Source organism: Pan troglodytes, chromosome 1 (genome assembly GCF_028858775.2).
Source record: "Pan troglodytes isolate AG18354 chromosome 1, NHGRI_mPanTro3-v2.0_pri, whole genome shotgun sequence".
Taxonomy (NCBI): domain Eukaryota; kingdom Metazoa; phylum Chordata; class Mammalia; order Primates; family Hominidae; genus Pan; species Pan troglodytes.
This window is the reverse complement of record NC_072398.2, coordinates 25040487-25060091: the sequence shown is the minus strand read 5'-3', so window position 1 is coordinate 25060091 and position 19605 is coordinate 25040487. Positions and strand designations below refer to the sequence as shown.

Below are 19605 nucleotides of genomic sequence, written 5' to 3'. Positions count from 1 at the left end.
CGAACTCCTCAAAAAAACGACTGTGTGGGCTGGGCACAGTGACTCACACCTGTAATCCCAGCACTTTGGGAGGCCAAGGTGGAAGGATAACAAGGTCAGGAGATCGAGACCATCCTGGCTAACACGGTGAAACCCCGTCTCTACTAAAAATACAAAAAATTAGCCGGGCGTGGTGGCAGGCACCTGTAGTCCCAGCTACTTGGGAGGCTGAGGCAGGAGAATGGCAGGAACCCGGGAGGTGGGGGTTGCAGTGAGCCAAGATTGCACCACTGCACTCCAGGCTGGGCAATACAGCAAGACTCCGTCTCAAAAAAAGAAAAAAAAAAGACTGTTTTATTGACCTTTGTAACCCTGATTTGCTTTTAGTAACATTTTTTCACCACATTCTTTTTGTAAATTTTTTTTTTTTTTGAGACAAGAGTCTCACTCTGTTGCCTAGGCTGGAGTGCAGTGGTGCGATCTTGGCTCACTGCAACCTCCGCCTCCGGGTTCATGCGCTTCTCCTGCCTCAGCTTCCTGAGTAGCTGGGATTACACGTGCCTGCCACCAGGCCCGGCTAATTTTCATATTTTTAGTAGAGATGGGGTTTCACCATGTTGGCCAGGTTGGTCAAGAACTCCCGACCTCAGGCGATCTGCCCGCCTTGGCCTAGTGCTGGGATTACAGGCATAAGCCACCGCGCCTGGGCTTGTAACATTTTTTTTTTTTCTTTTTGTAGAGATGGCGGTGGGGGGGGGGGTCTCACTATGTTGCCCAGGCTGCTCTCGAACTCCTGAACTCAAGTGATCCTCCCACTTAGGCCTCCCAAACATGCTAGGATTACAGGCATGTGCCACTGTGACTGGTCCACATTGTTAAAAGTAGCCTAAAAATTTTTGTAGAATGAGGTGAAGTAAAAATTTAAGAAGAAAGAAAAGTAGGTAACCAGACCCATGTATATATAACTTCCGGATATATTGTGAGCAACACTGTAAATGATGAGTTGAACACAACAAAAATCAAGCCCTTCACAAAGTATTGCCTAGGGACTCATCAAACATATAGAGGCCAAAGGAGAGTCAAATCTGGGACAGTTTGAATATCATAATGATAATAATGGATAATATATTAAAAATAGTAATACTTGACTTTGATGAGGAATGGACTTTATAGAGTTTCAAAGTAACTTCCCATAAAATACACATATATTACAAAGTGAAAAAAAAGAGTAAAGAGTAACTTTGTAGTGTGAGAAACCTGGAAGAACTACCTCAAGTGATCATAGTGAACATCATGAGTAACAGGACAAACTGAAATTGCATGCCACATGACAAGCGCACAGTGTCACTTTGTAATCTGCCAAAGATGCATAACTTGAGTCTAATCACAAGGAAAACATCAGACACATCCACACTTAAGGAATTTTACAAAGTAACTGGCCTGAAACCTTCACAAGTGTCAAAAGTCAAACCTGAAGAAATGTTCCACGCTTAAAAGAGATTAAAGAATGTAGCAACTAACTGCAGTGGCCTCCTTTTAAAGCAGTGGTCCCCAACCTTTTAGGCTCAGGCACCGGTTTCGTGGAAGATAATTTTTCCACAGACAGGGTCGGGGAGGTGGTTTCAGGAAGAAACTGTTCCATCTCAGATCATCAGGCATCAGATTCTCATGAGGAGGGTACAACCTAGGTCCCTCAAGTGCACAGTTCACAACAGGGTTCACGCTTCTATGAAAGTCTAATGCTGCCACTGATCTAACAGGAGGTGGAGCTAAGGCAGTAATGCTCGCTCGCCCACCACTAACCTCCCACTGTGCGTCCTGGTTCCTAACAGGAGACAGATAGGTACCTGTCTCCAACCTGGGGGTTAGGGACCTGTTTTAAAGGACATTATCAGGACAACTAGAGGAACTTGAATGGAGGAGGATTAGATGGCAGTGATGTATCAATGTATTAATTCCCTGACTTTGATGGCCGGTTATGTAGGAGAATATCTTCAAGTGTAGGAAATACACATGACAGTGTTTGGGAGTGATAGGGCATCAGGTTGGCACTTATTCCTAGATGGTTGTGGAAGGCGGGGGAGGAGATCTCTGTAACTTTTCTGTATAGTCAAAATAGTTCAAAGTAAAAGTTTTATTTGAAAAATGTAACAGTCATTTTATTTCAGCAGTTTAAAAATTGTCCTTTTTCTTAAAGAGGAAGAAGGCATTTTCACACGAGGCTGGCCAGATGGGAAGAATCTTCAGCTTCAGCTTGGCCTCATTCATTTGAAAATAAAATGTTTACATGAGGCCGCGCCTGTGTCCAGCTGAAAGCGGGTTCTTCAGAGCGTGTGGGGGATTCTCTGCCGGCTTGATGGGCTAGCTCCTCTAAGCTGGCTGCTGGAGACGTCACCGGCTGAGGGACTCCTGCAAACGTTCATACATGATTTGATCCTGAAAGGAGGGAGAACACAGAATACAGAGCCCGTCACTGCTTGTTTTGGGCTGAATGGTGCCCCCCAAAATTCACATGCTGCAGTCCGCACCCGCAGGACCTCAGAATGTGATTGTAACTGGAGAGAGGGTCTTTATAGAGGAGACTGGATTAAAATGAGGTCATACAGGTAGACTCTTATCCAATATGACTGCTCTCCTTACAAAAAGAGGGGATTAGGGCACAGGAGGGAAGAGCATGTGCGCAGAGGGAAAAGCACATGCAGGCGCTGGGAGAAGACAGCCATCAGTGAGGACAAAGGCTCCAGAAGAACCAACCCTGCCCAACACTCTCCAGAACTGTGAGAAAATAAATTTCCCACTTTTTAAGCCACCCAGTCTGTGGTACTTTGGCATAGTAGCTCTTGCTGACTAACTTACTATTAAAGAGAGGTGATATTTTACCTTCCTGCATCTAAATCCTAATCTAAATCCTACACATGCTCCCTTCCACAGGGGACTCCATGACATTCACAATCGTTGACTCAAGTTTTCCTAAAAAATCAGGTCAAGAGTCTTATGTCTATCTAATTAGTGAAGAAAGCACAATTCTAAACTACACTGAATCCAGATGGAAAGGAGGCAAAGGCAGAAGCTTCTTTTTTTGTTTTTTGAAACGGAGTCTCACTCTGTCGCCCAGGCTGGAATGCAGCGGTGCAATCTTGGCTCACTGCAATCTCTGCCTCCTGGGTTCAAGGGATTCCCCTGCCTCGGCCTCCTGAGTAGCTGGAACTACAGGTGCGCACCACTACGCCCGGCAAATTTTTTGCATTTTAGTAGAGATGGGGTTTCACCATGTTGGCCAGGATGGTCTCAAACTCCTGACCTCATGATCCACCCGCCTCGGCCTCTCAAAGTGCTGGGATTACAGGCGTGAGCCACTGCGCCAGGCCGGGAAAATAGAAGCTTCTTACACTACATTAACATTCATAAGAAACTGCCAGAATGGGCCGGGTGCGGTGGCTCACACCTGTAATCCCAGCACTTTGGGAGGCTGAGATGGGTGGATCACGAGGTCAGGAGATCGAGACCATCCTGGCTAATGTGGTGAAACCCTGTCTCTACAAAAATACAAAAAAATTAGCTGGGCATGGTGGCGGGCGCCTGTAGTCCCAGCTACTCGGGAGGCTGAGGCAGGAGAATGGCGTGAACCTGGGAGGCGGAGCTTGCAGTGAGCCGAGATCGCGCCACTGTGACAGAGCGAGACTCCGTCTCAAAAAAAAAAAAAAAAAAAAAAAAAGAAATTGCCAGAATGTTTTCCAGTGTGGTTGTACCTACATTTTCAGCAACAATGTATAAGAGTTCCAGGCCAGGCGTGGTGGCTCAGGCCTGTAACCCAGCACTTTGGGAGGCTGAGGCGGGCCAATCACCTGAGGTTGGGAGTTGGAGACCAGGCTGACCAACATGGAGAAACCCTGTCTCTACTAAAAATACAAAAAATTAGCCGGGTGTGGTGGCACATGCCTGTAATCCCAGCTACTCGGGAGGCTGAGGCAGGAGAATAGCTTGAACTCAGGAGGCAGAAGTTGTGGTGAGCTGCGATTGTGCCATTGCATTCCAGCCTGGGCAACAAGAGTGAAACTCTGTCTCAAAAATAAATAAATAAATAAATAAATAAATAAATAAAAAGAGTTCCAGCTGTTTCACATCCTTGCCACCATTTAGTGTTGCCAATATTTTAAATTTTACTCATTGTGGTAGGTGTGTAGTAGAATCTCACTGTGGTCAAATTAAAAAAAAATTTTTTTTTTTTTGAGACGGAGTCTCGATCTGTCGCCCAGGCTGGAGTGCAGTGGTGCAATCTTGGCTCACTGCAACCTCTGCCTCCCAGGTTCAAGCGATTCTTCTGCCTCAGCCTCCTGAGTAGCTGGGACTACAGGTGCGCAGTAGCTGGGACTACAGGTGCGTGCCCAGCTAATTTTTGTATTTTTAGTAGAGATGAGATTTCACTATATTGGCCAGGCTGGTCTTGAACTCCTGACTTCGTGATCTGCCCGCCTCAGCCTCCCAAAGTGCTGGGATTACAGAAGTGAGCCACCGCGTCTGGCAAATTAACATTTTAAATGTTGGGTGGCAATTCCACTCCTGTGTATTCATCCCAAAGAAATACTTGAAGTGTGTTTTTTCTTCTGTGTTTATTTGTTTGTTTTTGAGACAAGGTTTCGTTCTGTAACCGAGGCTGGAGTACAATTGTGTGATCATGGCTCAGTGTAGCCTCAACCTCCTGGGCTCAAGTAATCCTTCTGCCTCGGTCTCCTAAGTAGCTGGGACTACAGGTGCATGACACCATGCCTGGCTAAGTTTTAATTTTTTTGTAGAGACAGGGTCTCACCATGTTGCCCAGGCTGATCTTGAACTCCTGGGCTCAAGCCATTCTCCCACCTCTGCCTCCTGAGTAGCTGAGATAACAGGCATGAACCACTGTGCCCAGCTCCAGAGTGATTTTTTTTTAACCCTTCTCCCACCTATGGTGAAGATGTTTTTATTTCCCTGAAATGTATGGGTAAGTCCCTATGGCTTAGTTTGGGTACAGTCTAGCTCCAAGAAATACAAAGCCATTTATCGAAAAGGGTAGAGTAGGTCAAATAATACTTAAATTAGATGATTAAAATTCTGAGATTGTGGGCTGGGCGCAGTGGCTCACGCCTGTAATCCCAGCACTTTGGGAGGCCAAGGCGGGTGGATCACGAGGTCAAGAGTTTGAGACCAGCCTCACCAATATGGTGAAACCCTGTCTCTACTAAAAATACAAAAAATTAGCCAGGCGTGGTGGTGCACACCTATAGTCCCAGCTACTCAGGAGGCTGAGGCAGAAGAATCGCTTGAACCCAGGAGGCGGAGGTTGCAGTGAGCCGAGATCATGCCACTACACTCCAGACTGGGTGACAGAGCGAGACTCTGTCTCAAAAAACGAAAAAAAAAAAAAAAAATCTGAGATTGTGGAGGCAGAGGAGGTCATTCTCTTTCTGAATAAAGTTGTTAGAGAATCTAGTTAGGAAAACTGTGTTCCAGTCCCTAAGAAACATATAAAATTAAAATCTCTCAAGAACATTCTCACAAAGGCAATTATTTTGCTTGTTTTCAGATCAAAATGAACCATGTAATTTCTTTTTAGGGAGTAGAAGTAGTATACAAAACAATCTGTAAAAGAGTTTAATTCAGCCGGGCGCGGTGGCTCACGCCTGTAATCCCAGCACTTTGGGAGGCAGAGGCGGGCGGATCACGGGGTCAGGAGATCGAGACCATCCTGGCTAACATGGTGAAACCCCGTCTCTACTAAAAATGCAAAAAATTAGCCGGGCATGGTGGCGGGCACCTGTAGTCCCAGCTACTTGGGAGGCAGAGGCAGGAGAATGGTGTGAACCCGGGAGGCAGAGCTTGCAGTGAGCAGAGATCGCACCACTGCACTCCAGCATGGACGACAGAGCAAGACTCCGTCTCAAAAAAAAAAAAAAAGAGAGTTTAATTCATGAGGTCATATCTACTGGTCTAAAATTCTAGTTTCCTTTCTCTATGCATTTAACAGCATTGCTTACCTTTTTTGATATAGATGATCTTACTTTCTTGAAAGCTTCTTCAAAATGCTTATGACTAACCTTGAGTTCACCTATGGAGCAAATGCACAAATATACACATCTCAGTATCGTATGGTAACTGACTTAGAACTTAACTTCCTTTGAAAGACTTCAAAACTTTCAAGGGGTCCACTAAAGAGATCAGTGATGAGATGGGCTCTATTCTTTTTCAGAACAGTATTCTAGCCAGATATATTCTGCTCATCAGATTTTAATCCAAAACCACCCAAAGAGATCTGCCACTCATAAGTTGGTAACTTTTTGTAGGCCTCTTTGCATTGTTTAACTTAATGGTGATGCTTATGAAGAAGAGCCAGAATTATTCAGGTAATTCAAATAAATTTAACTGGGAATAGAAAGTAGGATTCCATAGTATTAATATTTAAGAGTATGCAACACACAGTGAGATCTTATGGAGCCATAATATCATAGAATATTTTATATATAATATATCTCAGCACTGGTTTAGAAGGGAGCTTTAGGTCGGGCGCGGTGGCTCAGGCTTGTAATCCCAGCACTTTGGGAGGCCGAGGTGGGCGGATCATGAGATCAGGAGTTCGAGACCAGCCTGACCAATATGGTGAAATCCCGTCTCTACTAAAAATACAAAAAAAATTAAGTGGGTGTGGTGGCACATGCCTGTAGTCCCAGCTACTCGGGAAGCCGAGGCAGGAGAATTGCTTGAACCAGGAGGTGGAGGTTGCAGTGAGCCGAGATCGCGGCACTGCACTCCAGCCTGGGCGACAGAGCAAGACTCAAGTTTCGAAAATAAATAAATAAATAAATAAATAAAAATACAGACAGGGAGGCCGGGCGCAGTGGCTCACACCTGTAATCCCAGCACTTTGGGAGGCCGAGGCAGGCGGATCACGAAGTCAGGAGATCGAGACCATCCTGGCTAACATGGTGAAACCCCGTCTCTACTAAAAATACAAAAAAAAAAAAAAAATTAGTCAGGTGTGGTGGCCGGCGCCTGTAATCCCAGCTACTTGGGAGGCTGAGGCAGGAGAATGGCGTGAACCCGAGAGGCGGAGCTTGCAGTGAGCCAAGATCGCGCCACTGCACTCCAGCCTGGGTGAGAGCGAGACTCTGTCTCAAAAAAAATAAAAAAATAAAAATAAAAATAACAAAATAAAAATAGAGACAGGGTTTTGCTCTGTCACTCAGGCTGGAGTGCAGTGGTACAATCATAGCTCATTGCAGCCTCGAACTCCTGGGCCTCACCCTCCCAAGTAGTTAGGACTATAGGCATGCACCACCATGCCAGTCTAATTTTTAAATTTTTTATAGAGATGGCATCTTGGTTTGTTGCGCAGGCTGCTCTCAAACTCCTGGGCTCAAGCAATCCTCCTGCCGCAGCTTCCCAAAGTGCTGGGATTACAGATGTGAGTCACCACACCCAGCAGACAATTTTTTCCCCCATATGCACTCAAATAATAACATTAAAGACACTGTCAAATGTGAAGGATGGTGCAAAGCTTTTGAGATGGCCCCAAAGCATCACATAACACAATACACAGATTTTATATTTTGAAAGGAAAGTCTCAACATATGGAAAGTTATTCCAAATTTCACTTCTCTTGTGTATTTTCTAAGCTCTCCAATTTAGGCTGCATTTTAACAGGCAAGTAGATATCACCTTAGCAAAAGAATACGTTTTTCCAGAATTGATAAGCAGCCCAGACTCATGATGAAGACAGCGAATGGATCCATTTGCCTATAGGGACAGTACTCTTTATTAGAGAGGTACTAAATAACTTTGCTATTATTATAATTGTCAGCAACAGAGGTTACCTAATATTTCAGAACAGCTTCTAACAGTCTTATTAGAAAAACGTTAGCTTTAATATCATAGATAATAGACACTAGAAAATGGTCATTTTCCAGGGCAACAGTGGTTTTAAGTATCATAATTAGAATTGAGAGATTCTGGAGAGAATTGTACCTTTTTCATTTCCACTCTTCTGTCTTGCCATTTCCTGTCTCAGGGCACAGATAGAAGCTTCTCGTACCAAAGCAGAGAGATCTGCGCCCCTACAATAAAATAATAGTTATTTACTTATTCTTAGATACTGCAAAATCCCAGAAAAAAACCTGGAAAACAATTTTCATATAAGTCATATATTAAATAATCAGGAGAAAAAGTGACCAATAAAGACGAGAAATAAATTGATTATCAATCAATAGAAAAGAGCTCTTAGCTTTTATATAAGATATTTCTAGGCCAGGTGCAGTGGCTCACGCCTATAATCCCAGCACTTTGGGAGGCCGAGGTGGGTGGATCACTTGAACAGGAGTTTGAGACTAGTCTCAGCAATATGGAGAAATGCCATATCTACAAAACTACAAAAAAATTAGCTGGGCATGGTGGCATGCGCCTGTAGTCCCAGGCACTGGGGAGGCTTAGGTGGGAGCATCACTTGAGCCCGGGAGGTGGCGGTTGCAGTGAGCCAAGATCGCACCACTGCACTCCAGCCTGGGTGACAGAGTGAGACTCTGTCCCAATTAAAAAACAAAAACAAAAAAAACTAAACTCAAGAAGAAAGGAAATTATGGAGGAAACAATACAATGCATAAAGGGCTAAAGTGCTGACTAGCATATTCATGTATTACATAATGTCTAAAGTAAGCTTATTAAAAAGTCATTTATGGGCTGGGCGCAGTGGGTCATGCCTGTAATTCCAGCACTTTGGGAGGCTGAGATGGCAGAATTGCTTGAGCCTGGGAGGCAAAGGCTATAGTGAGCCTGGGTGACAGAGTGAGACCCTGTCTCAAGAAAACCCCCCAAAAAGTCACTTGTGGCTCCAAGTTCAGAAGGGAAAAATACAAACCCTGGAAAGTCTTTAATGCACCTGATTCAAGTTAAAACTGAATGAACACATCATAAGTTACTTAAAATATGACAAATACAAACAGGCCTTCACTTATTTAATTAGTTCATGTAATAATATGCTGAGTCAGCACAGTTCTGAGTTCAATGAAAGACACTCATGTTGACTGGAGTTTCACTACATTACAGCTGTAACAGGATTCTTAGAGATTATATGAGAAAGAGTTTGAGTTTGGGGATAAAAACGTCACTTCTATGATTCACAAGTCTTGGAAAGAAAAGATGAAAATGAAAAATAAATTTTTTTAAAAAACCTCATCTCTGGACACTAAACTTATTATATAATGTTGATAATCCCCATACTATATAATTTTTTTTTTTTTGAGATGGAGTCTTGCTCTGTCACCTAGGCTGGAGTGCAGTGGTGTGATCTTGGCTCACCGCAACCTCTGCGTCCCGGGTATGAGCGATTCTCCTGCCTCAGACACATACTATATAAAAGTAAAGACCCACAGAGCTTAAATTTTTAACTGAATCTGGTGTTTTGTTGGCTAAATGTTAGGGTTATAACATTATTTAATAATCACATACCTGCTGGGGTATTCATTCCTTCCCATACTATGAAATCTAACATTGGTGGAAACACCATTAACTAACACAAACAGATAGCTATAGACTGTAGAGGTGTAGTGTCTCTCAAACTGTAATTATAGTGGCATGAAAATCCAAAATGTACACCATTCAACTTTAGCCCTAACCCCTTCACAGACTGAGAGCCTACTTGGTATATCCAAAAGATTTAGCCCAGGGCAAGTTCTGCCACCAAAATCACCTGTTACTCACCGAAAATCTTTTCAGATTTGAGCACTTAAAGCTGTATTATTATTATATTTTTTTATAGAGACGGGGTCTTACTATGTTGCCCAGGCTGGTCTTGAACTCCTGGCCTCAAACAATCTGCCTGCCTTGGCCTCCCAAAGGGCTAGGATTACAGGTGTGAGCCACTGCTCCCGCCCTTAAAGCAGTAAACTACTCAAGTAGTAGTCTCCTAAGCATAAGGCCATTTCTTTATTTTTAATTTTATTTATTTTTATTTTTTGAGATGGAGTCTCGCTCTGTTGCCCAGCCTGGAGTGCAGTGACACGATCTCAGCTCACTGCAACCTCCACCTGCTGGGTTCAAGCAATTTTCCTGTCTCGGCCTCCCTAGTAGCTGCGATTACAGGTGTGCACTACCATGCCCGGCTAATTTTTGTAGTTTTAGTAGAGACAAGGTTTCACCATGTTGGCCAGGTTGGTCTCAAATTTCTGACCTCAAGTGATCTGCCCACCTCAGCCTCCAAAGTGCTGGGATTACAGGCGTGAGCCACTGTGCCTGGCCACATCATTTAAATAAAGACTGGTATGGATTTGATTCCTAATTAGGGGGTGAGGCACATCCTATTTAAGGGGAGGTAGGGGCATTTACATCTGCCCTTCACCACCCCTGCCTGAGACTCTGATCAGTTTCTCTTCACTGAGAATCCCTGCAACATTGGAAGGACATAACAGGGGAAAAAAAAGGGCCGGGTGTGGTGGCTCACTGTAATCCCAGCACTTTGGGAGGCTGAGGCATGAGGGAGTACTTAAGCTCAGGAGTTCATGACAAGCCTGGGCAATATGGCGAGACCCCAAAACTACAAAAATTTTTTTAAAAAATTAGCTGGGGATGGTACCAGCTATTCAGGAGGCTGAGGTCAGAGGATTGCTTGAGCCCAGGAAGTCAAGGCTACAGTGAGCCATGATCATGCCACTGTACTCCAGCCTGGGTGAAAGAGGGAAACCCTGTATGGAAAAAAAAAAGAAAAAAAAAGAAACAAAACGAAAAGCCGGAGGGGGCATTGTCTCTGTTAGTTAAACTTGAGTTTCATTTCCTCCCTCTGTGTCCCCAAATCGGGAAAGTTAACAAACAAATTTACTTCAAAACATATGAAGAAAAACTAATAACTGTAACAACCACAAACATAGGAAGGATGAAGGCAGAAATGTCAGATTTCCTGATGTTACTACAGGCTATGTGGAGGTGAAAAGACATGCGGTGAAAATGCATCCCGAGGGCTGCAAAATGTGGCACTTGTAGATTAGTCTCTTTTAAATGCTGACGCACCAGTACAATTTGTAAAGGACAGCCGTGCTGGTTAGGGTAGGTTAAGTACCAAGAGTCAACATATGAAAGGACTCCCCTGTTCCCAGGAATTCCTTCAGGGCCTCCAAATGTGCAGTCTCTTCTCTAAGAAGGGAGATGCCAGACACTTTATGTGCTTCATGGGATACCTCATTTAATCCTCCCAACAATCTGCTGAGGTGAGCATCATCACCCCTCATTTTATAGATGAGGAAATTGAACCCCAGAGAGTGAATTGACTTAAGATTTAAACACTTACGTATAGCAATCACAGCGAAGGTCACCAGCAATTGCTTCCAAATTTACATCTGCATCCAGTGGTGGTTTGGTACCATTCTAAGTAAGAGAGAAAAATGATTTTTCATTGGAGCTTTAAAGACCATGCCGGGCGCGATGGCTCATGCTTGTAATCCCAGCACTTTGGGAGGCCAAGGTGGGCAGATCACCTGAGGTCAGGAGTTCGAGACCAACCTGGGGAACATGGTGAAACCCCGTCTCTACTACAAATACAAAAATTAGCCGGGCGTTACGGTATGCACCTGTAGTCCCAGCTACTCGGGAGGCTGAGGCACGAGAATTGCTCAAGCCCTGGAGGTGGAGGTTGTAGTGAGCAGAGATCATGCCACTGCACTCCAGCCTGGGCGACAGAGTGAGACTGAGTCTCAAAATAAAGATAAAGACCATATTCATCTACATAATAGGTTCTTAATAATGGCTGTTTGACTAAATGAGTATAACTGACTTCCAGACTGGTGCTGTTAAGGTTTATACAAATTTCGATGTTGAGAAATGAGGCTAAGAAGCAGATTCCAAACTTGAGAAAGCTAAAGGCAAACAATTTATGCTCATGAAGTTTGAGGAATTTGTGTACAGCTGCAGCAAATACTAAACACCATCAACAAGAATGAAAACCAGCACCTCCATCTTTCCAAAGGTGAAGAAACACATTTCCTTTCCAGCTTAAATATGGCAAATACTTAAGCAATGCTTAGTGTTGGTGTGAGGCTGGCTAGGACGGAAGAAATAATACTGAACCTGGCCAGGAGAGAAGGAGCAGTATCTGCTCTAAAATAAAAGCACAAGGCACTCTAAGCTCAGTATATTCTTTCTTAATCATTTAGCTAACACTCAATCTTGATTTTGGTGCCAATTCCCCTTCAGCTCATTTCAAGACACATTAGCAATGACAAGTATGTAACTTAGAACTCTTAGAATTTCTCATGAGACTGGATGTAGAGAAAAAAAACCAACCCAGAATTTTAACACTTAACCCAGTAACTTGCATGCATACATTATGTTTAATAATATTTTTAGTGACAAACTGCAGAGGCAAACAAAACAAGCTTTTTCTTCCCCCCAGGGTCTTGCTCTGTCACCCAGGCAGGAGTGAGTGAAACAACCACAACAGACTTGACCTCCTCGGCACAAGAGATCCTTCTACCTCAGCCTCCCGAGGAGCTGGAACTACATGCCACCATGCCTGGCTAATTTTTTTTTTTTTTTTGAGACAGTCTCGCTCTGGAGTGCAGTGGTGCGATCTTGGCTCACTGCAACCTCTGTCTCCTAGGTTCAAGCAATTCTCCTGCCTCAGCCTCCTGAGTAGCTGGGACTACAAGCACATGCCACCACGCCTGGCTAATTTTTTATATTTTTAGTAGCGATGGAGTGGCGTGTGCCTGTAATCCCAGCTACTCGGGACACTGAGGCAGGAGAATCACTGGAACCCGGGAGGTGGAGGCCGTAGTAAGCCATGATCACACCATTGCACTCCAGCCTGGGTGACAGTTGGAGAGTTGGAGACTTGGTTTCAAAAAAAAAAAAAGAAGAAGAAGAAGAAACACACACAAAAGTGAATAAACACAAGCCATTAAGCTTTTCTCTTTTCTTTTTTTTTTCTTTGAGACAGGGTCTGGCTCTGTCATCCAGGCTTAGTGCAATGGCGCAATCTCAGCTTACTGCAACCTCCACCTCCCGGGCTCAAGCCATCCTCCCACCTCAGCCTCTTGGGTAGCTGGGACTATAGGCACCCACCACCACACCTGGCTAATTTTTGTATTTTTTGTAGAGATGGGGTTTCACGATGTTGCCCAGACTGATCTCAAACTCCTCAGCTCAAGCAATCTGCCCGCCTTGGCCACCCGAAGTGTTGAGATTACAGGTGAGGGCCACAGCACCTGCCCAGTAAGCTTTTCTTAGTGTAAAACGTCAGCCTGGCAAAGTGCTCCAGGCACAGGGTTCGGCGACCTGGCTGAGAGGACTGGAGCTGCCGGCCTTGTGCACTAGTTACCTGTTGCTCTGCCCACACTCACATACCAGCGTCTCACTGCCTCCCAGCAGGGCATGTTCAAGAACTGCATAAATTATACATCTGTTAGTTGCTATCACTAAATAAAATGGACATGTTATCTACCACAGGTTCAAGAAACAGTTAATTTCCCATTCAATCCATTTTGACCTGGGACACAAACTATGATCTTAGGCAAACAATCTTGTGCTTTTTTCTCTAAGTAATAAAACTAAAGGGTCAGAATGTAGGATTGCTAAGCATCTTTTAGTGTAAACAATTTTCAACCGAGTCAGGATAGTGGTCAATCCTGGGGGCAGGTAGAAGTGGGTAGTGGCTGGAAGTAGAAGGGCAGCTTTTGTCGGTGTGGGAATGTTCTATTTTATTGTGGCAAAACATACAAAAAACTGACCATTTCAACCATTTTTCTGTGTACAGGTCAGTGGCATTAAGTCCACCCACATTGTTGTATCACCCCTATCCGGCTCCAGAACTTTTTTATCTTCCCAAAGAAAACAATGCATCCATTAAACACTAACTCCCCATTCTTCCTGCCCCCGCCTCCCAACCTCTGGCAGTCACCATTGCACTTCATAATTCTATGAATTAGACTTGGAGTGTTCTCTTTCTTGATCTGGAGACTTTGTAACAATTCATGGAGCTGGACATTTACCACTTTTAAATTTTTTTCTTGAATCTCTAAATCTACTTTACATTTACCACTTTTCTGTAGGTGTATCATACTTCAATAAAAAGACCTAAACAGTGGAAGTAACACTGGGCGAGGAATTAGAAAACCTGAGTTCTAAAGTTCAAATTTGCAACTGAATGGCCCTTATAGAACTTTGTTAATCTTTATTATTTAATTTTTTAAATAAAGTATCTTAATAGATAAGTATCTTATTTCCAGATGAGTATATATAATTTTGTGCTATATTTGAGAGGGGAGGGGGGCATCAGTGAACATATAATAGTGATTTCTTAAAATGAAGACTAGCGTAGACTTTCTTGCTATGGTGGTGGGGCTGCCACATTAGGTAGGAGCCCTTGTTAGGTGCTTTCTATGATTTTAAGAACCTATCAACTTACCTCAACTGTCACACTGTCACATTAACTGTACGGATCTTCCCTAAGGACACTCCGCGTGCTGTTAGACAATCTAATCTCAAACTATCCAGTGCCCTGTTTTAATCAAAAGCTGAATCATAAGAAGACAATTCTTTTATACTTCTCAACATCTAAATTCTACCCTTGGGTTAAGCTGGACCTCCACAAGGTCCTGTGCATCCTCAGAGTGCATTTCTTGGACCTTCATCAAATTGTATTTAATGAACTGGCTTTGAGTAATGCCCTCAGTTTATATTAAGAAAATGACAAGCCTCAGTCCCAAGAGGCTTATTGTGTTTGTGTCAGAAATACTGTTAAAGACATTGTGCATCGCATCTTAGTGTTCTCTTTGTGAGGACCCAGAGGAGGAATTTTTCTTTTTTCTGTCTCGCTCTGTCACCAGGCTGGAGTGCAGTGACGCAATCTCGGCTCACTGCAACTTACGCCTCCCAGGTTCAAGCGATTCTCCTGCCTCAGCCCCGAGCAGCTGGGATTACAGGCACGTGCCACCACGCTGGGTAATTTTTTTTTTTTTTTTTTTTTGAGACGGAGTCTCACTGTCACAGGCCCAGGCGGGAGTGCAGTGGTGCGATCTCAGCTCACTGCAACCTCTGCCTCTCAGGTTCAAGCGATTCTCCTGCCTCAGCCCCCCAAGTAGCTGGGATTACAGTTGCCCGCCACCACGCCTGGCTAATTTTTTGTATTTTTAGTAGAGATGGGGTTTCACCATGTTGTCCAGGCTGGTCTTGAACTTCTGACCTCAGGTGATCCACCCACCTTGGCCTCCCAAAGTGCTAGGATTACAGGCGTGAGCCACCGTGCCCAGCCAACGCTGGGTAGTTTTTGTATTTTAGTAGAGACGGGGTTTCACCATGTTGGTCAGGCTGGTCTCAAACTCCTGACCTTGTGATCCGCCCGCCTCCGCCTCCCAAAGTGCTGGGATTACAGGCGTGAGCCACAGCGCCCAGCAGAGGAGGAATTTTCCTCACATTTGCATAATGGGAGCAATTGTCAGCTTTCTATTCTTAGCATATCCTTTGTTTAAGAAAAATCTTTTGTGAAAGAAAGCTCAGTATATAAAGGAACACAATAAATAAATGAGGTGGGGTATGAGCTTCACAAAACGAATTCACTGTTATATGTTTAGATACTCTCAGAAGTTTCCTAATTCTTAGAAGATTAAACCTTTAGAAAAAGAAATAATTTCAAGTACCCTCACTTGAAAGAAAGTAACAAACTGTCCTTTTTTTTTTTTTTTTTTTTTTGAGACAGAGTCTCGCCCTGTGGCCCAGGCTGGAGTGTGATGGCGTGATCTCGGCTCACTGCAAGCTCCGCCTCCCGGGTTCAAGAGAGTCTCCTGCCTCAGCTTCCCAAGTAGCTGGGATTACAGATGTACACCACCATACCTGGCTAATTTTTTCTATGTTTAGTAGAGACGGGTTTCACCATGTTGGCCAGGCTGGTCTCAAACTCCTGACCTGGTGATCCACCCACCTTGGCCTCCCAAAGTGCTGGGATTACAGGCACAAGCTACCACGCTCAGCCAAACTCTCCTTTTTTTGAGGGCATGAGGGGTGCTCTACCTAGGATACCTCCAAAAGTTTCATTAGCAACATTACTTTCTAATTAGTAGAAATAAGGGCTAAGGAATCTTTGGATCACTGAAATCTAACTATTCTTTAATTGAAATGTGGTAATGTTTCTGACTTATAGTAAGAACTAAAATGAATTCTATTTATTCTCAAGTGAGAGCAAAGAGAAAAATTTTAAATGGCATAATAAAGAGCTTATAAAACAAAATATGAGGATTTTTGAAAATCATTTATTGAAATGGTACTAGGATATTTAGAAGTATTTAGAAGCTTAAATTAATTTGGTTTTTCTTTATGACATTATCTCTATTACGACAATATTATATTATTTTTTAATAAAGGCCCTAATGGAAATCTCAAATAGTTTGGTAACTATAGAAAGCTAAGCTAAAGGAATTATTAAAAAAAGAAGGAAAATAGTCTCTTAAGGAAATTATAGGCCAGGCGTGGTGGCTCATGCCTGTAATCTCAGCACTTTGGGAGGCCGAGGCGGGTGGATCACCTGAGGTCAGGAGTTTGAGACCAGCCTGGCCAATATGGTGAAACACCATCTCTACTAAAAATACAAAACTTAGCCGGGTGTGGTGGCAGGTGCCTGTAATCCCAGCTACTTGGGACACTGAGGCAGGAGAATCGCTTGAACCTGGGAAGAGGAGGTTGCAGTGAGCTGAGATCAAACCATTGCACTCCAGCCTAGGGAACAAGAGCGAGACTTCATCTCAAAAAAAAAAAAAGAAAAAGAAAAAGAAAAACAGGTGTGGTGGCAGGCGCCTGTAATCCCAGCTACTTAGGAGGCTCAGGCAGGAGAATCACTTGAACCTGGGAGGCAGAGGTTGCAGTGAGCCAAGACCACGCCATTGCACTCTAGCCTGGACATCAAGACCAAAACTCCGTCTCAAAAAAAAAAAAAAGTTATATCCCACAAATATTGTATGATTCTACTTGTATGAGGTACCTAGAATAGGCAAAGCATAGAGACAGAAAGTAGAATGGTGGTTGCCAGGGGTAAGGAAGAAGGAATGGGCAGTTTGTGTTTAATGGGGACAGAGTTTCAGTTTTGGAAGATGCAGAAGTTCTGGAGATGAGTAGTGGCGATGGTTGCACAACAATGTGAATGTACTTAATGCCACAGAAATATATACTTAAAAATGGCTAAAATGGTAAATTTTATGTTATGTATCTATAGTATTTTACTAAAATTTGAAAAAAGTTATGGCTCATTTACACTGATATTTTCCTATAATTCGTATTAAACATTATATGTTATGAAATACTCAGGTTCAAAAAGTAATTCAAGATGTGCTACTACTTTTATTTTAACAAATATTTTCATTTGGTCATACAAATCTATTCTTTTTTTTTTTGAGATGGAGTCTCACTCTATGCCCAGGCTGTGCAGCGGCGTGATCTCACTTCACTGGGTTCAAGCGATTCTCCTGCCTCAGCCTTCCGAGTAGCTGGGACTACAGGTGCACGCCACCATGCCTGGCCAATTTTGGTGTTTTCAGCAGAGATGGGCTTTCACCATATTGGTCAAGCTGGTCTCAAACTCCTGACCTCAGGTGATTCACCTGCCTCGGCCTCCCAAAGTGCTGGGATTACAGGTGTGGGTCACCATGCCCAACCAAATTTATTCTTAAATCTATTCTTAACTACATATCAGAGTTTAGAATCATTAATGCTTGTTGTTGTTTTTTTTTGAGACAGAGTTTCGTCCTGTTGCCCAGGCTGGAGTGCAACAGCGCAATCTTGGCTCACTGCAACCTCTGCCTCTGGGTTCAAGCGATTCTCCTGCCTCAGCCTCCCGAGTAGCTGGAATTTACAGGTGTGTGCCACCGCACCCAGCTACTTTTGAATGAGATCACCTCATTCAGGTGATCTGTCCGCCTTGGCCTCCTAAAGTGCTGGGATTACAGGTCTGAGCCACCGTACCTGGCCAGTAATTTTATTTATTTATTTATTTTTTATTTTAAAATCCAGCTTCTGCATGAAGCAATTTTTATTCACACAGTCGACTGTGAAAAATTAATGAAAGGGCCGGGTGTAGTGGCTCAGTCTTGTAACCCTCTACCTTGGGAGGCTGAGGTGGGTACATCGCTTGAGCTCAGGAGTTCAAAACCAGCCTGGGCAACATGGTGAAACCCTGTTTCTACAAAAAAAAAAAAAAAAAAAAAAAAAAAAATTAGCTAGGCCTGGTGGCACGTTCCTGTAGTCCCAGCTACTCAGGGAGCAGAGGCGGGAGGATCACTTGAGCCTGGGAGGTTGAGGCTGCAGTGAGCCAAGACCGCACCACTGCCCTCCAGCCTGGGTGACAGAGGAAGACCTTGTCTCAACAACAACAACAACAAAAAAGTTTGTAAAAAGTTTGCTCATCAGTAAAAGGAAAATATGTAAATATTTTGTAAGACATACACTTCAAAGGGAGTTTCAAGGTTTAAGCATGTGTATAAATGTAAAACGAAAATACTACATGGAACAGAGTAAGGGCTTAATAAATGTTAGCTATTATTATATCAGGTATTCTTAGGTCATACTTTTTTTTTTTTTTTTTGAGACGGAGTCTCGCTCTGTCGCCCAGGCTGGAGTGCAATGGCATGATCTCGGCTCACTGCAACCTCCACCTCCCAGGTTCAAGAGATTCTCCTGCCTTAGTCTCCCAAGTAGCTGGGATTACAGGCACCTGCCACCACACCCAGCTAATTTTTGTAATTTTAGTAGAGACGGGATTTTGCCATTTTGGCCAAGTAGGTCTCGAACTCCTGACCTTGTGATTCGCCTGTCTCAGTCTCCCGAAGTGCTGGATTACAGGCGTGAGCCACCACACCCGGCCTTGTCACTCTTTTAAAGACTGTATTTTATCTGAAAGTATTTGGCAGATATCAAATAATGTTTCTGGTTTTCTGAGATATTTTAATGACACTTAAAAGGAAGTAGAAGTTATGAAAAAAAAATCTGGGGGCCGGGCGTGGTGGCTCATGCCTATAATCCCAGCACTTTGGGAGGCCAAGGAGGGCGGATCACATGAGGTCGGGAGTTCGAGACCAGCCTGGCCAACATGGAAAAACCCTGTCTCTACTAAAAACACAAAATTAGCTGGGCATGGTGGCAGACACCTGTAATCTCAGCTATTTGGGAGGATGAGGCAGGAGAATCACTTGAACCGAGGAGGCAGAGGTTGCAGTGAGCTGAGATCGCACCATTGCACTCCAGCCTGGGCGACAAGAGCAAAACTCCGTCTCAAAAAAAAAATTTCTACTTCTCAGGCAGCTTTTAGTGATAGACCTCTTATCACCACATCATCACTAGAAATACCAAATAAAAAATATAAAAAAGTAGTATATGGCTCGCTCTTTTTTATTTGAGGTGGAGTCTCCCTCTGTTGCCCAGGCTGGAGTGCAGTGGCGTGATCTCGGCTCACTGCAACCTCCACCTCTCTGCTTCAAGTGATTCTTTTGCCTCAGCCTCCTGACTAGCTAGGACTACAGGCGCATGCCACCACGCCCGGCTAATTTTTGTATTTTTAGTAGAGATGGGGTTTCGCCATGTTGGTCAGGTTGGTCTCCATTTTTTTTTTTTTTGAGATGGAGTCTCACTCTGTTG

General features: G+C 43.7%; 1 protein-coding gene across 1 annotated transcript in view; it reads right to left on the bottom strand.

Moving 5' to 3' along the window:
* Positions 1–2098: 2098 nt before the first annotated feature.
* NVL (nuclear VCP like) overlaps positions 2099–19605 on the bottom strand; it is a 102436-nt gene continuing 84929 nt past the window's right edge. The window contains 4 exon segments of the mRNA XM_054659325.2: positions 2099–2415; positions 5991–6061; positions 7975–8063; positions 11282–11358. Of these exon segments, the coding sequence (XP_054515300.1) occupies positions 2371–2415; positions 5991–6061; positions 7975–8063; positions 11282–11358 (282 nt within the window). The 3' untranslated portion in view covers positions 2099–2370.